At 41.7% G+C, this 22,769-nt stretch overlaps 1 protein-coding gene across 1 annotated transcript in view; it reads right to left on the bottom strand.

The window, feature by feature from the left end:
• Positions 1-22,769, bottom strand: part of FRMPD1 (FERM and PDZ domain containing 1) — a 100,753-nt gene that overhangs the window by 21,098 nt on the left and 56,886 nt on the right. The window contains exons 3-6 of the mRNA XM_021691411.1: positions 15,206-15,363; positions 14,236-14,338; positions 11,371-11,416; positions 3,776-3,883 (exon numbers count right to left, since the gene is read on the bottom strand). Of these exons, the coding sequence (XP_021547086.1) occupies positions 3,776-3,883; positions 11,371-11,416; positions 14,236-14,338; positions 15,206-15,363 (415 nt within the window). The remainder of the gene's footprint in view (positions 1-3,775; positions 3,884-11,370; positions 11,417-14,235; positions 14,339-15,205; positions 15,364-22,769) is intronic.

Below are 22,769 nucleotides of genomic sequence, written 5' to 3'. Positions count from 1 at the left end.
GAAGCTCCCTCAAAGCCCCCCCCCCCCCCCCATTTTCCTGCTGCATTCCTTATATTGAAGCATCACCAAAGGGCAGAGGGCTACTCCCATCTTCACGCATCCCAATCATCACGTAGGCTTGTGGAATCGCCTAAGGGGTTCTGTCACTCTTGGAGGGTTTTTTGGGAAGCAGGCACAGGACTGATCTGTGTTTTGTAACCCCTGCCAGCCAGAATTCCTGGGATGGGGCAAGAGAATGCTTCCCTTTGGGATTAGAGAATCCCCCCAGGGCTGGCTCTCATAAAAGTGACCTCTGAGTGCTTAGCTGCAAATCAAGAAAGCCCTGGGGGTTGGGGTCTTCCAGAATCCGTGAGCAAGCAGTTCTAGAGTCCCCAATATTTGAGCTAAAACTGCCCCCAGTTTTAATCTTTGCAAAGAGTTTGGATATAAAGCCCACCTGGGTAGAGAAGCCTATCATCTTTTTGCAAAAAAACAGACAGTCCACCTCAGATGAGAATTTTGCATCTTCTAACTATCAGGGCACTCATATCTTTTCGGTAAGACTCACACTCATCACTCTCTATAACTGAAAAAAACCACAGTTTTATGGAGGAAAGAGGGGTACGTTCGGATCGCAGTGTCACTTCACAATCAGGGATGAGGGACTGCAAACTGCTTGCTCTGTTCTCGTCTCACTTCTCTGGTTTCGGGTGTTTAGAATGACCTTCATCTTTGGATTTCCCAAGGGCAAAATTTCTTCCTTGGGACTTTATTATTTGGGACTTCCAAAAAATACATCCACAACAGCATCACATAACTATCACCATTTACTTCTCTCTAAGGCTTCTTCCAATTTTTATCTGTACCTGTAAATCGCTTTTAGAGAGTGGCAACAGAGCATGCATGATTTCTATCTTCATTTTTTACTCAACACGTATTTCATACACTTTTTCCTGGGGGTTTAATGTTTGTAATTTTATTTTTTTAAATATTTTATTTATTTATTTGAGAGAGAATGAAAGTGAGCGAGATCACAGAGGGAGAGGGAGAAACAGACTCACCACTGAGTGGAGAGCCCAATGCGGGGCTCGATCCCAGGACCCTGGGATCATGACCTGAGCTGAAGGCTTAACCAACTGAGTCACCCAGGTGCCCCAATGTTTGTAATTTTAATGGACTTAAAATCTTCTACTGGTTTGAAATATCAGAATGGATTTAACCATTCTTGGCCCTACACATTTAGCATTCTTTTCATTTTTTTTTTCTAATTTAAAGATCCGTACCATAGATATCTTTGAACACATGGATTTTTGCGTTTAAATTATTTTATAGACTAAATTAATAGGAATGTGATCCTTTTTTTTTTTTAAAGATTTTATTTATTTATTCGCTAGAGAGAGAGAGCATAGGTGAGAAAGAGTGAGCGAGAGTACAAGCAGGGGGAGCTGCAGGCAGAGGGAGAAGCAGGCTCCCTGCCGAGCAAGGGGCCCGATGCGACACTCGATCCCAGGACCCTGGGATCATGACCTGAGCTGAAGGCAGCCACTTAACCTACTGAGCCACCCAGGTGTCCCAGGAATGTGATCCTTGGGTCACTTTTTTATGGCATTCATTATGTTTTGTTTTCCCCACCCCCCCACATAAAAACAGATGAAACCAATTTACAAAGCCACCGGTTAGAGCATGACTGTGGCTACTTGGTCAGCAACAGGCCTTACATTTTTTTCTTTATTTGTGCTCATTTACTCAGTGTAAAGTGGCACTTCTTCATAGTGCCCTTTACATTTCTTTAACTGTTAGCAAAGTTAAGCATTTTGCAAATGTTAGCTTACTATTTTATTTTTTATTTTTATTTTTTTAAAGATTTTATTTATTTGACAGAGAGAGACACAGCGAGAGAGGGAACACAAGCAGGGGGAGTGGGAGAGGGAGAAGCAGGCTTCCCGCTGAGCAGGGAGCCTGATGCGGGGCTCGATCCCAGGACCCTGGGATCATGACCTGAGCCGAAGGCAGACGCTTAACGACTAAGCCACCCAGGCGCCCCTAGCTTACTATTTTAAATTCTTCTGGGGCCTTATCGTGCTTTCAGGGGAAAGGTTAACAACCGATTTCATCTTTTACTTACTTTTTAAAAAGATTTATTTATTTATTTTAGAGAGAGAGAGAGGGAGTACGTGTGGGCAGGGGGCAGAGGGAGAGAGAGAATCTCCAGCAGACTCCCTGCTGAGCGTGGACAAAACCTAAGCAGGGCCGATCCCACAACCCTGAGATCATGACCTGAGCTGAGCCCAAGAGTTGGACGCTTAACCGACTGAGCCACCCGGGTGCCCCAATTTTACCATTTTTTAAACATTTGAAAGGATGAATAGGTAGGTCACAGTGATGAACTCTCACTGGTTTTGCTGTCTCTGCCTTATGTGGCTGATACAGAGACTTGGTGCTCTGATCTACAAGTCTCCCCATAAATACCTTTTTAGAACCCTCTTTCTCTAACCTCCCACCCCCTGCCAAAACTCTGAAGCATTTTTTGTAGCCAGTTCAGGTCAAAACCTGTCCTCACCTGGTCTTCTCACAATATCAGTGAGTGGGGATGGTAGCCATTTTAACACAGGATCCAAGTGATCGGGTTCACATCTGTAGAACTCTTATTCTCTACCTGTCCTGTGAGCTGGTTCTAGCCTCTACCTCTCATCCCTGTGTATTACTCTTAGAAATGACACTGAATCTAAATTTAATTTGCTAAAGAGGTTCAATCCATTTCCACAAACATGGACAGACAGAGACACAAACATGGCCGGGTGACAGGGTCTCAGACATTAGGCCTCCCACTGGTCCCTGCATGAACAAATCCACCTTCCACTCTCAGGTCTAATGAAGGTGTGGTCTGTTAAGTAGCAGGCAAGGTAGAAAAGAAGGACTCTGCAGATGTGAACAAGATCGCCTGAACCCTTTGTTAAAATGGCCACGATGCCCCATCTGCTGGTATCTACACAGACAAGGACAAGCTCTGACTTGAACGTTTCAAAGTCTAATATTGATTGAGGAGTTCAGAATGGCAATAGTTTCAGACCATTGGGAAGAAAATGTGTAAACTATGAGTAAATGAGTCTTTAATCCAACAGTCCACATTAAAAACACCAAACTCCAGCCAATACTTTCCCTTTACAAATTTGTCCTCTGAGCTCCCAACCCTGGACGCCTCCATATCAAAAAGAACTAGACAGGATGTTACAGTGGAAAACAAAAGAACTGAAGTCACACAGACCTGGGCTTGTATATTTTCTTACTATATGATCTCAGAGGTTAATTCTCTTAAACTCTCTAAACCTCTGCTTCCTCATGTGTTAAAATATCTCCCTTGCAGTGTATCATTATGACTAAGGATTATGTACCCAAAAAGTTTAGGTTCACATAATAGAAGTTCAACACATAATGGGTTCTTGGGGGGAAAAGGCCAATCTCCACCACTATCATCACTATTATCGATACAGAGGGAACACTAGGTTCAAAGGTTCAAAATGAGAAATTAGCATTTAGAACCTGTTGACATTTCATGGGCAAGAGAATGGAGTCATGGAATAACAGCCAGCCACACCCCGTGCTTCTCTCCCTGGCTCTCCCTGTCCACAGTCAGCCAGCACTTCACCGAGGGTGCTCGGACCCTCTAACAAACCTACTGCCCTCCCTCGGCATCCTCTCCATGCTGCAAGAATCCAGAGTCTCAAAGAGGTAAGTGCCAGGAGGCGGCTCGCCGGCTTCATGGAGAGTGATTTCAAGCCCCTGACTAGTGACGCACCTGGCTATGTCCACTGACAAGCACTTCCTCAGCGAAGTGCACCTTCACGGGGTTGGTCTTTAGCCTGGCTCTCTTCTCCTCAGTCAGGAAGGATGACTTGGGAACTCCCTGCAAAACAGTAACATGACACATTTTAGAACTGGACTTTTGTAAAAGCCATTACACATCTTCTCATCTCTTAAAAACAAAAGCGCAAACCCTGACAGCTGTTGAGACCTCAGTTAAAACCTACAGAGAAGGACAGCATCCCACTAAAGATCTCTTTTCATAATATCTAGGGATCCCAACCCAGACAATGTTCTTATGTGTCTGAGAACAGTCAAAGATTCAATATGATAGCAAAATGGTTGTGTATAACAAAGACAAGAACTGGCTTATGAACAAGAAGACCAAAGTTCTGCTACTCAACAGTTGTGAGAACTACCTCAAACACAAATTCTTATGGAAGAAAACCAGTTTTGTGTGTGTGTATGTATGTATGTAATACAAAACAAAATAATTGTGTGTGACTTTGGCCAAGTTATCACTCCTCTTTGGCCTTTAGTTTTCCTATGTACCATGTGAGAGTTGGATCCGAATAACTCCAGGGCTCCCTGAAGCTCTGACCCCTTTGATTTATCCTTGGCCCCTTTTTGCTCTTCTCATCTTTTGGGTCATACCCTCTTTCCTCAGAGTTTGTAGAAAGAGTCATCACAGGTTGGCATGAGTATGTGATGAAGCCCCTTGCCTAGACCCTAGGAGGTTAAATTGTGACACAATGAACAGCAACTTGCATGATCTAGACCAACAGATGTGATCTTCCTGGATGGAATCCTGATATGTTATTCTCAGCCTGGCATGCTACATTTCTTGGTCTGGATAGTCCTTTAGGCCAGGCTCTAGAAAGGTACATGTGTTAAGAGTCTCGAGATGGAGCTCTGGACCACATTTTATGTAGCTGATGGAAGACAGATATAACAACAATCAGAGAAGCTACAGGAAAGAATGCTCATAGCCTCACATATCAACAGACCAATGCCATTAAGCACCTGAAGTGAAGAAGTGACCCTGAAATTTTAACGCAAGATAAATTTGATCTTACAGGTAACTAGAGCCTTGGTGTAACAAGGTTCATTACTATGGTTCAGTATCTCAAATACCTAGTTTGCCTCTTAAAAATTTAGTAAAAGGAGAAGGGGAAATAACAATGTTCCCAGGCAAGAGGTATACCTGTGTGGTAATCTCTCAACTCCAGCAATTACTTAACCTCAATTTGCTTTCTTCTTCAAGCAGAATGATTTTTCAGTCAGAAGAAATAGAGTAAGGGGGAAAAGAAAGTTACAACCCAAAACTGATGATAAAACTATCAGCCTGCTCTGAATGAGTTCAAGACACCTATACCAGTAAATCTAGGGGCTGGTGGACGATCATACGTAACAGTTGGCATCATCCACAGAAGAGAAAATGGAAGACATATTAGGAGACTAAAGATGGTTAAGTGTCAAGTTTCCCAGAAAATGAACATGGAAGATTAAGGAAAACACATATGGGTAAGCTTGTCATTATTTCTTGGCAAAATTCAAGATAAGAGGTGGTCAGAGAGCTTTTAGTCATTGATCACTAATAACCAATATGGAGTTACCAAGAACAAGTCAGAGCCAACCAAGTTCATTTTTCTTTTGAAGATGGAATTCCAGATTGGTAAGGCAGGGTCCTGTGGATATAGTAGTATTCCTTCATTCTTGTAAAGTGTTTGATAAGGTCTCCTATAATCCCCCTGCGGAGAAGGCCAGATGCAGAGCCATTAGGAGGATTCAAAACTAGTTGACCTATGCTCACAATTGTCCTGATTTCTAACTAAGCAACTCAGGCTCCCTTTGGCTCAGTCTCCAACAATGATGGTTAGCAATGCCTTGGATGAAGTCAGAGAAAGTGTACTTACCAAACCTGTGAATGACACAGAGCTACAAGGTATCATCAGATCTCAGGCAGCAGAAATTTGGGAGGAAAGGTAAAGGAACTGGATATGTAAAAGAGGTGTGTGGAAAACTTCAGGGGCGGGGGCAGCTATGGGCCAGAGGCCAAAAAATCACTAACAACAAGCATAAGAGGGTATAAGAGAGCAGGGCTGTCAAGAGCTGAAGGGAACAGAGTAAAGCGAGGGGTCTAAGGGACAGGTACAACCGTCACTACCCTAAAGACTCAAAGGAATGAGAAACCAGGGAGAGATGCAGAGAGAAAAAGAATCTGTGGTGGGGGGTAGGGGGGGACAACCGCTATTCTCCCTCGCTTTGGGGACAGCAATCTTGCAAGAGTGAGGCCCAGAGCTGGATCAGACTAAAGAAAAGCCACTGGCTGGGTAATGAAGGAAGTGGGGGAGGCGTGGGAAGAGGTAGATCCCTGACAGGAAGGGAGAATGAGTACAGCCGATGACTATACAAATATGCCCTTCAGTTCTGTCCTTCCCTGACTGTCGGATCTCAGCATGCCAGAACACTGGGCCAAAGCAACATGATTTGACAGGGATTACTGTGAAGTGTGGCACTGAGGATCAAAAAAAAAATCAATTGCACAGCATGGGATGGGGTCTTGGAAGCGATTCATTTGGAACCCAGCCTCGGTTTTTGGTCAACCACAAATTTCACCCAAGCCAACAGCGTGACCAGGCCTCCTAAAATCTTAACCCTCATCTTGGGCCTCACTAGCATTTTCAGTGCACATCAGAAGTGCGCTCTCTGTGGCCTGGGCACTCTCACCAGTGGAGCCTAGGTGGAACTGTATTCCTTTCTGGGTGCCACCATTTGGGAAGGTCACCGTGAAACAGTCCAGAGAGCTATCAGAGAAGTGAAGACTCAGAGAAGCATCTTATGATGAAGAGTTGATGGAACAGGAGTGAGCCTGGAGAAGAGAAGGCCACAGCTCCAAACCTTTGCCAATCTATTTCATACAAGGTAGACTTGCCCTGACAAGCACTAGTTGGTGGGAATCACAGGGAAGGAGGGCCTCTCTCATATTTGGAACCACCCAACCATGAAACTAGCTGCTTTGAGAAAGAACACACACTCTGTCATAGAAATGCCCAATCCACAGGCCCCACCGTGGGTCCTACACTTTTATACCCGAATAGCAGCTCTGCTGTCTGTATACCTTGGCATCTAAAGCATGTTGCAAACCACTCACTTGAGCCATCTAACATTAAAAAGAGATACTTTAAAGAAGATGAGCTTATTATTCTAGGATATTTAGATTCTCCCCGGGTTCTAAATTAATCCATCAGAGAGTAGACCTGAGCTGATAAAAACTTTCTCTGTGCATGTTTTAGCTGAACTAAGAGTTAATGCTTAAAAGGGCATCGAAAGGGACAAGTGGAAAAGTTCTATATCTTTTTCACTACTCTCCGCCCTAGATTGGCCAATGTCATTTCATAAAGACAGCAGGGTTGGGGTGCCTGGGTGGCTCAGTTGGCTAAGCATCAGACTCTTGATTTCGGCTCAAGTCGTGATCTCAGTGTCGTGAGACTGAGCCCCACGTCAGGCTCCGCACTGGGCAAGGAGTCTGCTCAAGATTCTCTCTCTCTCTCTCCCCCTCTGCCCCCGCCTTAAAAAACAATTTAAAAAATAAAGACAGCAGGGTTTAAGGAGGTAGACTAGCATAACGCTATTGACTGTGGGTTCTGAACTCTGACTACCTGGAAAATAACCCAGCTCCACTGATTTCTGCATGTGAGACCATGGGCACATGAGGCCACAGTGTCCTTAACTGTAAAAGGGGGATAACAAATATATCTATCTTGTAGGATTTTCTTTTGGTGAAGATTTAATAAGACATTAAATATTGGTATTAATGTAACAATATACTATAAGCCATGAATATAAATACAGCTCTCTACAATTAAATATATATAACATATATATCATATATATATGTTATATATATAATGTATATATATATTTTTTTCCCCATAAAATTCTACGTCCTACAGAAGCAGTAATTACTATTTCAACTTTGGATTTTACTTTTTTTTTTAAAGATTTATTTATTTGACAGAGAGAGACAAAGCGAGAGAAGGAACACAAGCAAGGGGAGTGGGAGAGGGAGAAGCAGACTTCCCGCTGAGCAGGGAGCCCGATGCAGGGCTCGATCCCAGGACCCTGGGACCATGACCTGAGCCGAAGGCAGACGCTTAACGACTGAGCTACCCAGGCGCCCCTTTATTTTACTTTTTAAAGATTTTTTATTTTTAAGTAATCTCTATACCCAACATGGGGCTCAAACTCACAACCCTGAGATTAAGAGTCTCATGCCCCACCAAGTGAGCCAGCCAAGCCCCCAACCCCCGCCCCCCCAATTTTGGATTTTATAATTCTTCCTCAATTTCAAGCCATTTGAGAACTCGAAGAAACTGCTATGGCAAAGATGAGCATTCTTGCTGAAGAAAGACACATTCGATCATTTGTCTTATGATCATGTAACTGCTGATGAGAGGCCTGAGTGGGCTGGACAACATTCAGGGCATTTCTCAGGACATGGGTCAATATCAGCTTTCCCTGCAGGAAGCCCAGAGCACAACATTTGCATCCTCCTCTGCTCAGTAACCTCAGAGGAATCTCAGGAGTCATACTGGAACATGTTAATTTTCCTCTCCCTACACTTTTCATTTTTAAAAGGATGCAACCATAAGCTGTTTCCCTCTTATTTACTTAACAAGTGTTTGCTTTCATTTCTTGAAAACATCAGGGGAAAAAAACCCCACCCAATTAAGATTAAGATGTTCTCCACTGAGATGCTAATCAGCTAAATAAAAAGAATCTCTTACCACCTGCACAACCATTTATACTGATTAGCTTTCAGTATACTTTTTTTTATACATTGGTTTCACATTATTTCATAGACAAATTCTGTTTAGAAGAATCTCCGTTTATTTGTCCATAAAACATTTGGTCTGTCATATTTATGGCAAACATTTTAATCCTATTTAGGTGGTTTTTTTCCCTATTCTATTTCCCAGAAATAAAAACAAAAAACAGTACTTGTCAAAATTGAGAAGAGACCACAATTTCTTTGCTTTTTAATGTTCTGAAGTTTTTGGACCAGAGAAATTAAATTTTTTCACATAATCAAATAGCTGTTTGTTCATTGTGCTTCCTCCCACTCCCTATATAGTTAGGAATTCTTTCTATAACCTATGACTGAGAGACACTCATCCATATTACCTACATTTTAATATTTTTATATTTAATTATTATTACATCAAATGGTGTGACGAGACTTCTTTTTCAAATACTTAAAGAAATGTCCTAGTATGATTTTGTGAATGATCATCTTTTCTTCTAGTGGGATGCCATATTTTTCACATACTAAATTCTCATATCAGTACCTATTCTAGGACTTTCTATTTGATTACACTGACATGTCCAACCATTTCATCAATATCATGCTGTTTTAATTATTTTAGCTTTATTAGTTGTAAAATCTGTTACATCAAGGCCATCCTCATTACTTTCTTAAAATTTTTAAATTTAAATTTTTTTTATTTTTTAAAGATTTATTTATTTATTTGAGAGAGAGAAACGAGCAGAGGGTAGGGGGAGAGGGAAAGAGAATCCTCAAGCAGACTCCCACTGAGCACAGAGCCCAGCACAGGGCTGATTCCACCACCCTGAGATCATGATCTGAGCTGAAATCAAGAGTCAGCCACTGAACTGACTGAGCCACCCAGGCGCTCCATTACTTTTTTTTTTTTTTTTTTTTTTTTTTAAGATTTTCTTGGTAAGGGATACCTGGGTGGCTCAGTCAGTTAAGGGTCTGCCTTTGACTCAGGTCATGATCCCAGGGTCCCAGGTGGAGCCCCGCATTGAGCTCCTTGCTCAGCTGGGGGGTGGAGGGAGCTGCTTCTCCCTCTGCCTGCCACTCCCCCTGCTTGTGCTCTCTTGCTCTTTCTCTGACAAATAAATAAATAAAATCTTTAAAAAAAAGATTTTCTTGATGTGTCACTTCAATAAACTTTGCCAAAATTCAAATATAAGTCCCAACGGGAGTTTGAATTTGGAGTAAGAATATATATTAATATGAGAATAATCAATGTATTTATAACAGTCTTCCCATTAAAGAACATGGTCTGTATCTTTTATATTAAAAAAAGTATTTACATCCTTCATAATATTCTACTTTCCTTCACATAGGGTCCACCTATTTCTTTTCCTTGAAGATTTCCTTTTTTCTTATTTTTTCCCTTAAAGAACTGACTCTGGGATTTATTTATTAACTTTACAATTTTTGTTTTCCAAAGCATCATTTAGATTTTAATTTTTATCATTTTCTTTATTCTGCTTTATGTTTGTTTTATAGTCTTTTCTTCCAACTTCTTGCACTGAATATTCACTTGACCTATTTCCTTATTCAATAATGAAATCACCTAAGACTATACGTTTTACTCTGAGTATAGCTTTGCACATAAATTTTAAGAAGCACACTTCTAATTTTATTTTCTTTAAAGATTTTATTTTTTTATTTAAGAGAGAGAGAGAGCAAGAGCACAAGTAGGAGGAGCAGCAGAGGGAGAGGGAGAAACAGGCTTCCTGCTGTCCAGGGAGCCCAGTGTGAGACTAGATCCCAGGACCCTGGGATTGTGACCCGAGCCAAAGGCAGCTGCTCAACTGACTGAGCCACCCAGGCGCCCCGTCACTTCTAATTTTAAATTTTCTTCTAACTAGTCTATAATGGCAGTTTTGCTTTTCTATCTGACCCCATCTTTACTTGGGAGATTGCATTTTTATTTCCAAATGGCTGGACAGTTTTAATTAAGTTTTTGGTAGTTATTAATTTCTATTTCATTATATTCTGGAAAAGAGACTTATATAGTTTCTTATTTGGGGAATTTATTGAGTTTTTTTGATAGAGTGGTATGTGGTCGATTAGATTATTAAATGCATTAATGAAATTCTCCGTGCCCCTATTTATTTTTTTATCTTTATGTGGCCAAGGCTAAGAGGTATGCATTAAAGTCTCTCAGAAGGAGAATTTTCTGTCAACTCTTCCTCCTTGGTAGTTCTTTCTCTTAGGACTTGATTATATACTTCTCCCTAGATCACAGAGAAAGGGCTCCTTGGCCTGTGGTGTTTGGGATTGCTATTTCCTCCCAGCGCATCATCTACCCCACGCCCTTGCCTTGTGATGAACCTCAGGGCTGACAAGACACTTTCCCGTCCAACACCTCATAACGACCCACTGGAGAGACAAGACAATTATTGCCATCATCAGTTTTACAAAAATGAAAACTGAAAGTTAATGACTTGCCCAAAGTCATAACACACAAACTTATCTTAAACCTTGTAGTTTGGTGCCCCTGTCATCGTCCCACTCTGCATAATCCCAGATCTGTCTCCTTAGCCAGACCACAAGTTCTGGAACCCTGGACTGATCCATACCTGTCTCCTCCACAGCACTGACTCATCAGCTGTCTTCAGGCAACGTTGACTGTCTGCCCACCCACTGCCTGGCTGCTGTCCCCTCTGCCGTTTGCCTTCCCTGTTTATTCTCTGCGGGATATCCCACTGGGGACTTGGGGTCTCGAGGCCGAGAAAGGTAAAACTAACAGGACATAGAAAGAGATTTACCGACGTGCAGCGAACAACTGTGATTGAAAGAGAGTCTTCAGCTTCCCTGAAAAAAAAAAAAGAAAAAAAGAATAAAAATAAAACCATTTCATCACTTTGGATGATGTGCGTGTGTGTGTGTGTGTGTGTGCGTGTGTGTGTCAGGGTCAAAAAGACTGGCAGGATTACAAAGCAGCCTCTTTTGCTTCAGCTTTTTTGGTCCAGCAACATCGAGAAAGACGTTGAGGGAAGCAGGGGTCTGCAGAGGAGCTGAATCTGTCCCAGAGTGCCCCCCCACCCACGGAGGGAATCTTTATTAGACACCTGTCTCTACCATCTAGTCTATACCTGCAGCCACTTAGTTAAGTCACTTAGATTTAATTTAGTCTTTATGATGGAGAACTCATGCAGTTTGTATGACCACTAGCTAGGCTTATGTCCAAAAAAATTTTTAAGAGAAAACATAGCAATAAGATAGATAACTTAGGTTGCTATTTCAGACAACTTAGGCTAAACATTTCACTAGATTGAATGAATGAATGTGGATTGCATTTATCAGATAAAAGCCAACCAGCTTGTGGTGTTTGGGCACACAAAATCAGTGTAATGAGCCGAATCATATATCAAGATACTAGACATTTCTGTCTTGTTATTATCTCTTAGATTCCAAAAGTGACAAAAGTCAACCAGATGCTGGCCAAACTTCCATTTTGTACTAGAGAACAAAACTGAAAAAAAAAAAATCAATCCATATTTCCTTTTCCTTTGCCATCGCTACATAGAGAAGCTGTTTGCAAATAATTTCCTTGGACTTCCTGCAATATGAACATTTAGGCCAATTGCTGCTGGTATGTTGCTTCCTCAAATGGGTAAAATCAACTTGTGGTCTCTAAGTGTCTAGGGATTGCCTCTTTTCCATTTTATAGAAGAACAGGCCTTTCCCAAGATAATTTACAACAAACCAAGGTCCAATTGCTCTTAAAAGGACATTTAGGTCTCACAGTTATCTGGAGGGATTAGAGAGGTTTCATTGTGCCATGTTTGGCTTGGATTTTTCCCTTTATAAGTGGCAATGGCAGTGGGAACTAAGCTAAAGACAAAAAAGTGGTCCTGGGATTCCCACAGGCAGTGCATGACAGAGAGCGCAAATGCACAGCAAAATTCAAGTCACATCCCTGCTGAGAAGTCCTCAATGGCTCGCCATTCCACATGGAGACTAACACCTGAACTTGCTGTGTCAGCATTGGAGACCCTTCACCATGTGGGCCTCACTTCCCAGAACTTTCCTCTAGGCGTCTGGTGCCTCAGGAAAACTGATCCGCTCAGCATCTTCCCCCCTCCCCACCCAGGAGTTCCTGCTTATCACTTCTTTGCCTGGTTCATCCTTCACCTCCACCTTTGTGGGCCAAATTCTACCCAGCATTAAAAGTACACCTGCAATCCTTCTGGACTCCTCTGTTTTGTCAAACCCAACTTCCCCACAAGCTGGAGGAATCGGTAGCATTTACAGCCCCTTTCCTCTGGCTTCCTGATGGAATGTCTTCCCTCAACTTCACAGGGTGCATGTGAGTTACTCCTGCACTTGCAGCCTGCAGCGTGTGGGGAGTGCAGTCCCTTTGCCCCACAGGGCTCCTTGCCCACACAAGGTGCTCAGTAAACAGGCTGGGTTCAATGTTACCCACACACCCACATTCCGACCTACTGCTTTAAGCTGAGAATAATTTTGCTTGTTAGTCAGAGTTTGATCTAGCCTGGCAGATATATTAGTATCACTGAAAATCTAAACTTAATTTGTGGGCATTGGTCATCTTTGAGAAAATCACCCCAGTAACTGGGAAAGCAAACTTCATGATTTCCATCACCATGCTTCATTGTGTAGAAATGAAATCATCAAATCCGATCCAGGCTGTCCCACCCACTCAACTTATTCTCTGGCAATCCAGAAGCAATATTGGGCTTGGCTGAAAGGATTCTATTTTCTACACTTGGATGGTTTCTCTGTAAATCGTAACCTACGTATGTGTGTCTCTCCGCAGCGAGACTGTGTGCCTCGTGAAGGTGAAGACTGCATCTTGCATTTTCATCTCATTCTGACTTTGTCACTGTTCCTCATCATTCAGTGTGTGCTGTCCATGATAGGCCCTCAGAAATGAAAGCCACCCAACACCACTCACAAGAAAGGCATAATAAATATCTTCAAGTTGGCTTTCATGTAACTCTATTTCTCGTGTCTCTTTATTTAAAGTCACCAAAACAGTGTTGAGTGACAAACTGGAAAGACGAAGCCCATAGGTGCCAACGCGATGTCTGTCAGCCCTCTTCACTCCTATCGCTGACCTTTTTCTGTCTTAAAACCAGGGTCAGCAATTGTTGGCTCATTCAACTGAGCGCTCACTGTGTGCCGTCTCTGAGGGAGATCCCAGTCTATACAGAAAGTGAGGCGTTGACCCAAGTCACAAAGCCAATGGGCAGAAGCTGTGAAACTACATACATACCAACCAGGCATTTAAGGAGAGCTCTCAGAAGGGTTAAAGAAGAACTAACAGATCTAGCATCAGTTTAGTCAGGTCTTGGGCATATGCTACAACAACCCTAGAAATCCTTACCGTGTATTATTCCTAACTACACTGCCTGCTGTGCCCAGCGCGGGGTCTAGCATAGCAGGGGGTTGTAGATACAGCACCCTGTCCTTGCCCCCCATCGCTTCTCTAGGCAGATGAAGCACACGGTAACTGAGACGGAATTCTCAAACAAGGCTGCTGCTGCCACCTTAAGGAGATGGGACCCTACTAAAACCATGGGGAGATCAATTATGTCATTCCTGTCACCCATCTTTGCCCTGTGATCATCTGTGTGACTCTGCGGATGATGGAGGCAATTTAGTACCTCAGTATATGGACTGCTCGTTCACAGGAAAGGCTTTCGGCAGGCTCGTTGTTCATTTGGAGGATCTGATCACCAGGGAAAAGCTTGCCATGAGCAGAGCCTCCTGTTGGACAGAGAAGAAGTAATTGGTGTTCACGCCAGGAAGGCCCAGACCCCGTGTGTCATAGCCACACAACTGAATGCCAGGTTGATCCAGTCCCCTGGGCACCAGGTCACTCCCCTCCCCACCCCCAGCCAGCTTTGGGTTCACATGGATCTATTTTCCTGTTTACAAAATGTGGATAATGTACCTACCATCCCATCACCTTCAAGGGATATTAGGAGACTGTCCTGGGAAAGAAAACTAGCAGAAACCCCCCAGAATCAACAGATTTGGCCAGTGAATCTACTACATTCATCTCTAAAGAACTCTGGGGGTGGGGTGTGTGTGTGTGTGTGTGTGTGTGTGTTCCAGTAGATTTTAACTAGTTCCAGATCTAACATCAATACATAGCTGATGTATGAAAACAAACACTAGACATTTCCAGCATGCTCTTCTTCACCCTGATAGAGTCTATATTTTACAAAGACTCAAGTGAAAACAAATCAATAATTTCTATTACTCTCTGGCCAGCAACTCTCCCCAGCTCGGAGCACGCAGGGTTTCAGAGAGGAGGGCCGGCTGATCCAAATACTGTCACTGCCCTGAGACTGGCCAGGGAGCCACGGGTGGGCAAAGCCCTGGTCCAGGCCAGCAAGAGCCTGGGGTTCCAATCAGCAGGTGCACTTGGGGCTTCCTCCCTCTCCACACCAAAGGAAGGTACAAAGCTGTAGACAGAATTAGGTCAGAATTAGATGTGCCCTTTCTAACTTCCTAGGGTGGCATTTTTTGAAATTACGTTCTAGGACAGAGAGATGAGAAGAGATCCAGGGCTATTTCTCCCCCTCCTGAAAAGCCAAACTCCTTTCTTGTTTCCCAGTCAGCTCCTACCTGCTGTGACGGCCACCACTGTGAGGGGAAGGCTCTCAGAAATGTGAAATCCGTAGTCCTGGAGGAGGGCATCTTTGTCTATTTTTACTGTGTGTTTCACAGGGGTGAGGGTCTGGATTGGGATCCCGGGGGACCCATCAGCTGCAGCAACTTTAGCCCTGGAAGAGAAGGAGTATTATAAAAAAGAGACAGAGGGGGATTGTAGATAGTGGTCACAAACCGGGACAGCCCTAGGCATCCTGGAGGAGGAAGATGCAGTGCGGAGCACACCCCAACTCTCCTCTTGACAGAGCTAAGGCACAGACGCCAGTAGAACACAGCACCAGGCTCTACAACAGAAGTCATGAAGTGCTCTGGGCACTCAGAGAAAGGGGAGAGCAGTTCTAACTTTATCGGGGAGGGGATAAGGAATCAGGAAAGCATTTGCTGCCTGGAAGAGGGCACATTTGAGCTGCACCTTGAGAGATGTCGAGGCTCTATCTACACATCCCAGATCCCGGCACACAGAAGATATTCAGTAGCTGCTGCTGAGGGGATGGATGCGGGGATGCGGGGGAGATGCAGGGATGCAGGGATGGGGGTGATGCGGGGATGGGGGGATGTCGGGCCAGGCATCAGGCAGGAGGCAGTGATTCAGCAGAGGTACAGAAGAGGAAAAACAGGGACTGTGAACAGGAACAAGGTATTATTCAGTTTGGACGTCTGAGGCTGACTAATTCCATAGATGGATTGTTTCTTTGGAGATTTTTTTTTCTTTTGGGCTTGAGATGAATTACACAGTTACCTTTCAACTTGGTAACTGTGAGGATTCCAATAGGAAATCCCGGAGAGTGAAGATTCCCCCTAGAGTAATCTTTAAAAACATATATTTTCCCTGTAAATCTAAAAGCAGGTAAGTTAAAAGTTTGTATTTTCTTTCTCTCAAAACCACAAGGCAAGTCATGAGCTATTTCTCATTTGTCTGTGGCAAACGACTTTTCCCTGCTGCGAGACAGCGGTTCTTTCTGAGAAAGGTCAAATGGGGATGGGATGAGGTGTTTACTGTCATAATAATGATATATTATATATATAATAATAATAAATGACAGCCTGTAGAGGAGTAAAAGCTCCCCTGGGGCTCTGCAGTTAGGCCCTATCATTTATTCTCATCCATTTACCAAATACTGTCCGGAACTCTGCTTAATACAACAGGACCTCACTTATCTGAAAATCACCTGTCATTGATAATGATTTCAAATTTCAACAAGGATTGGGAAACCTAAAACTGCTTCACAGAGCCAAAATGCATGTGACAAACCCAAGTACGAGATCTCATGCACGTTATCCAACAAGGAGGTCCTCACACCCCAGCTTAGAGCTGATTTAGGCTGTCTGACCAGATGGTGACCTGACCCCACCAGCTTAGAAGCAAAGAGAGGATTTCTTCTACGCAAGCACAGGGTCATACTGAGAAGCGTCAGCAGACGGAGCTAATGAGAGGGAAGAAACAGAAAACTGAAAATGTAGAGTGAATAAAGCCCGTAGCCATTCCTGATTAAAAAACAACACAAAACAAAACCTTAAAGCTGTGAAAGGGCCTTCCCAAATAATAATATAGTATACTGAGCGCCAAAAATCACATTTACGTTCTTTTAAAAAAGAGCAACAGGAAGGATACTCTAGACATTTCTCCTATTTAATATAGCAGGAAAAATGCGTGTAATAGTTATCAGAGAAGGAAAAGCAGTAAGAGGCATAATAAACACAGGAAATGGAAAATCCCACTTGTTTTTAAACAGATGATGATGGTACAACTAGAAAATGATCAGCAAAGAGGATTGCTGGTGCCAAAAAAGTAAGGTTAGTGGAGCTGCAGGATAAAAACATAAAACACAGCCTCAAAAAGCATTCACTAACTCATTGAAACAGATTAGTTGAATGTGTATGAGGTGCTAGGCTGATATGATACCAAAAGCACAAGCCACAATGAAAACACAGATAAGCTGAACTTCAACAAAATTAAAAACTTTTGTGCTTCAAAGGGCACAATTAAGGGGCACCTGGGTGGCTCAGTCAGTTGAGCATCCAACTCTTTATTTCGGCTCAGGTCATGATATCAGGGTCATGAGATCAAGTCCCGCATCTGGCTCTACGCTCAGCACGGAATCTGCTTGGGATTCTCTCTCTCCCTTTCCCTCTGCCCCTCCGCTGGCTTGTGCTCGCATGTGTGCTCTCAAAGAAATAAATCTTAAAAAAATAAAGGACACAATAAAGAAAGTGAAAAAACCCACAGAATGGGAGAAAACATTTGCAAATCATATATCTGATAAGGACCTTGCAGGTAGAATATATAAAGAATTCTTATAACACAAAAGAAAAATAACTCAATTAAAAAGTGGGCAAATGATTTATGTGGACATCTCTTCAAAGAAGATATACCAACAACCAGTAAGTACATGAGAAGATGCACAACATTAACCATTTTGGAAATGCAAATCAAAACCTCAATGAGATACCACTTAATACCCACTAGGATGGCCCATAATCAGAAAGACAGGTCAAGTGTTGACAAAGATGTAGAGAAAATGGAACCCTGATATCATCTGGCAGTTCCTCAAAAGACTAAACGTTGAGCACCATATGACCCAGCAGTGCCATGCTTACATATATCCCTAAGAGAAATGAAAACATATATCCACACAAACTCGCACACAAATGGTCATAGCAACAATATTCATAATAGCCCCAAAGCGAAAACCACTCAAATGTACATCAGCTGATGAAATGACAAAGAAAATATTCCACTGCAGAATATTATTTGGCAACAAAAAGGAATGAAATACGAATACATGACTATAACACGGATGCACCTGGGACACATTCTACTAAGTGAAAGAGGACAGCCACGAAAAAACACATACTATGTGACTTCACTTATGGGATATGTTCAGAATAGGCAAATCTACAGAGACAAGTAGTGGTTGCCTAGGGCTGAAAGCAGGAGAATTCTGGAAGGAAATGGGGAGCGATTGCCAATATATATGGAGTTTCTTTTTAGGGTGAAAAAAAATCTTCCAAAATAGATTGTGGTAATGGTTGTACATCTCTGTGAGTGCACTAAAAACCATTGAATTGTATGCTTTAAGTGGGTGAATTGTGTACGGTAGGTAAATTGTATCTCAAGAAAGCTGTTGAAAATAAGGTAAATCAGTTTATTTTTTAAAAGATATTTTATTTATTTATTTGAGAGAGAGGGGAAGAAAAAGAGAGCAGGAGTGGGGGGAGGGGCAGAGGGAAAGAGAGAGAGACAAGTAGACTCCCTGCTTAGTGCGGAGCCAGACACTGAGCTCAATCCCAGGACCCCGAGATCATGACCTGAGCAGAAGTCCAAAGCTTAACCAACTGAGACACCCAAGTGCCCCAAGGTAAATTAGTTTAAAAAAATAAAATTCTGGGAGGAAACTGGTTACAATACAAATATATGAAGAATGGACATAAATACATGCAGTAAAATATCTAGATTTCACATGCTCAAAGCAAGTGAACTGACAACTTGCACATGAAGAAATAAAGTTGATAAATAACACGGAAAATATACAACCTTATTAATTAAAGAAGCACAACTGAAAGGGCTACAGAGTACTATACATGTCAAGTAAAGCACCAAATATAAATAAAAATAATAAAGCCCAACATGTGTGGGCCTTGGGATTTAAGGCTGACCATATAAATTGGCTATTCAATCTCTCTAGAAAATAATTAGGGAAATTGTAACATGAATTTAAAATTTGATCATTTTCTTTGACCTTCTGTTACCATTCTGACTGCCATTCCTTAAAGTAATAACTTCAAATAAAAAAATAAATTATTATTTATATTAGACCATGAGTTCCTAAAAGACAAGGGTCATATCTATTTATTCTGTGTTCCCAGGCCTAGTAAAGTCCCAGAGTATGAACTCAAAACACCCTACCTCTTAAATATTCAAAAATATTTACCACAGCTTCATTTAGAATACTGGAAAAACTCAAAATAACTCAACAGAGGATAAACCAAGCATAGTAAAGAATTACTTCAAGACTCTTCATCAATGAAGTATCACAAGCCTCAGAACTTTAGACATACATGGAAACACAGCTTAGAACATACCCTTTCAGGGCTTCCTCTAAACTATAGTTCAGATCCCCTTCCTAAGGGAGAGCTTGGATTATTCTAGACCTAAATACTCTGAGTGCTGAGTGAAGATCTTTTGCCCAGAGGAAGCATTTATGCTTATTAGATGAATACATGAGCAAAATACTGTATACAGAAAGCATGATATGAAACAGTACTTCAAATGATTGGCAAAGATGAAAATGTATACATAACCATTAATAAATAGCAGACAACTTGAATGTAAGCAGGGGGAGCAGCAGAGGGAGAATCAGACTCCCTGCTGAGCCAGGAGCCCAGTGCAGGACTCAATCCCAGGACTCTGGGATCATGACCTGAGCCAAAGGCAGGCCCTCAACTGACTGAGCCACCCAGGCGCCCCTGAAGTGGTCTTTCTACATCATTAGGAATATTAGAAAGGCCAAAGAAGGCCATGCCTATAATTAGTAAATAGTCTTTTTATGGTTGCAGTGAACAAGTACATTTGGAAAACATGTAAAAGCAACAGGGAGGGCTCCTGACATGAGGATGTCAGGATACCAGTGCACATGCACACAGGCAGGTGTATACACGTGTGCCTGTGTGGATGTGTGTGGGTGTGTGCACGTGTCTACAACACATGCATGGGTGTTCATGAGTATTAAGATTCAAGGTAAGTTGGGGCGCCTGGGTGGCTCAGTCGGTTAAGCGACTGCCTTCGGCTCAGGTCATGATCCTGGAGTCCCGGGATCGAGTCCCGCGTCCGGCTCCCTGCTCGGCGGGGGGTCTGCTTCTCCCTCTGACCCTCCCCCCTCTCATGCTCTATCTCATTCTCTCTCAAATAAATGAATAAAATCTTTAAAAAAAAAAAAAGATTCAAGGTAAGTTGAAAGAAATCTTTTTAAGCCCTGAGGATAAAACCAAGCACCAAGCACCAAGCTGCATTAAGCTCCTCATGTTTTTTTAAAACTGGTTCTATAAAATGAATACTTCTAGATTGAGCATAAGAGAATTCAGTAAATCTTATGCTGGGTTGTTTTAATAATACAATAACATTATGCTAAAGTTCATATGCAGGAATTGCAGGTAAGGGTAAAAAAAAATTGAAAATTTAACACAAGGGTGTGAAAATAAGCAGATCAATGCTACAGAATAGTTAGCCTCGAAAGAGATCCAATTTCCAACTCACAGAAAGAGGAATTTCACAGATGGTAAAAGAGGGGTCATAAATCATCGAAGAAAAGAAAGATCACTCACAGTCAATGGTGATGCAAGTAACTACCTACTGTTTTGGGAAAAATCAAGTTAGATCTTTATCTCATAGCCTAAAATAAACTCCAAATTAAAGAACTAAACATAAGATATTTTTAAGCTATTAAATTAAATAGGAAATTTAACCATTGGATAAGGATTTTCTAAGCTTAGAAGCAATCAAATAAATCATCAAGAGAATACCATTTAACTACACAAAAACCAAAACTTTGGTAGGAGGAAAAAATGGTATAATTAAGTGGAAAATTATACTATTCTTTTGGATATAAGATGATTTTTTTTTGAAGATTTTATTTATTTATTTGACAGAGAGAGACACAGCGAGAGAGGGAACACAAGCAGGGGGAGTGGGAGAGGGAGAAGCAGGCTTCCTGCCGAGCAGGGAACACGATGCGGGGCTCGATCCCAGGACCCCGGGATCATGACCTGAGCAGAAGGCAGACGCTTAAAAACTGAGCCACCCAGGTGCCCCCAAGATGATTTTTATTGTGACAAATATTATACCATATATATGTGCACATGTGTATATGTCAAGAAATAGAACATTACAGCCTCCCAGGTACTTTCTGTGTTCCTTTCCCACTCACTAAGTCTGTCTTCATTTCTAATTTAAGGATAATATTAAATATGTATCAGTAAATTTCAATATATGATATAAAACATATGTGTGCACTTAAAATAGTAATTATAAAACATACACTTGTGTAAACACGACCTAACTTAAAGAATAGAACACTTCATGTAATTTATAAATCTTTAAGATGTCCCTTCTCAAATATATCCCCCACTCTATCAAACCTAAGTCTTTCTCATGTCATCATTTCTATAGTTATACAAAGCTAGTAAAAAGATGACAATTTAGTTCAAAGCAAAATGGTTAAAAATTAGGTTACGATATAATGTCACTATGCAGCTCTTATTAAGTAGATTTTATTGCATTATTTATACAGAAATTCAAAACATGTCACACTGACCATTTGTGGGTTTAGCTATTTCTTTCTCTTTTTTTTAAAGATTTTATTTATTTATTTGACAGAGAGAGATAGTGAGAAAGAGAGAACAAGCAGGGGGAGCGGCAGGCAAAGAGAGAAGGAGAAACAGGCTCCCCGCTGAGCAAGGAGCCTGATGCGGGGCTCCATACGGGGCTCAATTGGGGACTTGATCCCAGGACTCTGGGATCATGACCTGAGCAGAAGACAGACGCTTAACTGACTAAGCTGTCCAGGCACCTCTTTGGGGTTAACTATTTCTAAAAGAGCACTGACACTATACATGTTATTTTTACGTTAGAATATGAACATAGGTAGCGGGAGAATAGTCTTCAAACATCTGAATAATTTTCCACACCTACAATTATAGGTTTCACTAGGCTTGCACCTACCCCACACGCACACTCATTCTAACTGAGCACCACTGTCTGAATTTGACTGATTGTAATAATAACCACCCACTGAAACTGAAAATTTTAGAAATCAAAGCAATTTTGAAAGCTGACACTCCTCCAGAGAAAATCACCTGTTTTAAGATGCATTAGAGAGCTCTAACTTAACCTCAGGTCCATAAAGGTTATCAATTTGTTTAGCAATGTTTGGAAATGGAAATAGCTATTTTGACTAATTTGCTCCTAGACAATTCAATTAGAGTCAGAAATAAAGTTTAAATTTTATGGAAAAAATGGCAATCACAAGTAAAGTAAGTACAACTAGGCTGAAATGATTGGATGATAAAAGAGGGGTCTTTTTCTAGACTTTTGAAAGTCTGGAAAAAATAACAGGATTGTAATAAGGTGCATGTAAAATATATGACTGCAGATGAACTTCTAGGTTTCCTTTTTCTGGACTAGAGAAAACATGTTAATGTACTTCTTTCATTTCTTGCCCTGGCTGTCAAAAAACTCAGATCCAATGTTAGTACTCAAATGTTAAATCCCACATCTAACTGGTTTACAATGTATAGCATTTCCATCTTTATTTAAAAATTTCTACATGTTTTAAAACTGTTAGTCATCAAAAATTTTCCTTGGAAGAAGGAAGGATGTAAAATTTAAATACAGTTTTTTAAAGATTTTTTTTTTAATTTGAGAGAGAGAGAAAGCGCGTGAGAGAGAGCATGAGTGAGGGGAAAAGGACAGACGGAGAGGGAGAAGCAGGCTCCCTGCTGAGCAGAGAGCCTGACCCCAGGA

Source organism: Neomonachus schauinslandi, chromosome 13 (genome assembly GCF_002201575.2).
Source record: "Neomonachus schauinslandi chromosome 13, ASM220157v2, whole genome shotgun sequence".
Lineage (NCBI taxonomy): Eukaryota > Metazoa > Chordata > Mammalia > Carnivora > Phocidae > Neomonachus > Neomonachus schauinslandi.
Note: the sequence above shows the minus strand (reverse complement) of the source record. Positions and strands in the feature narration are given on the sequence as shown.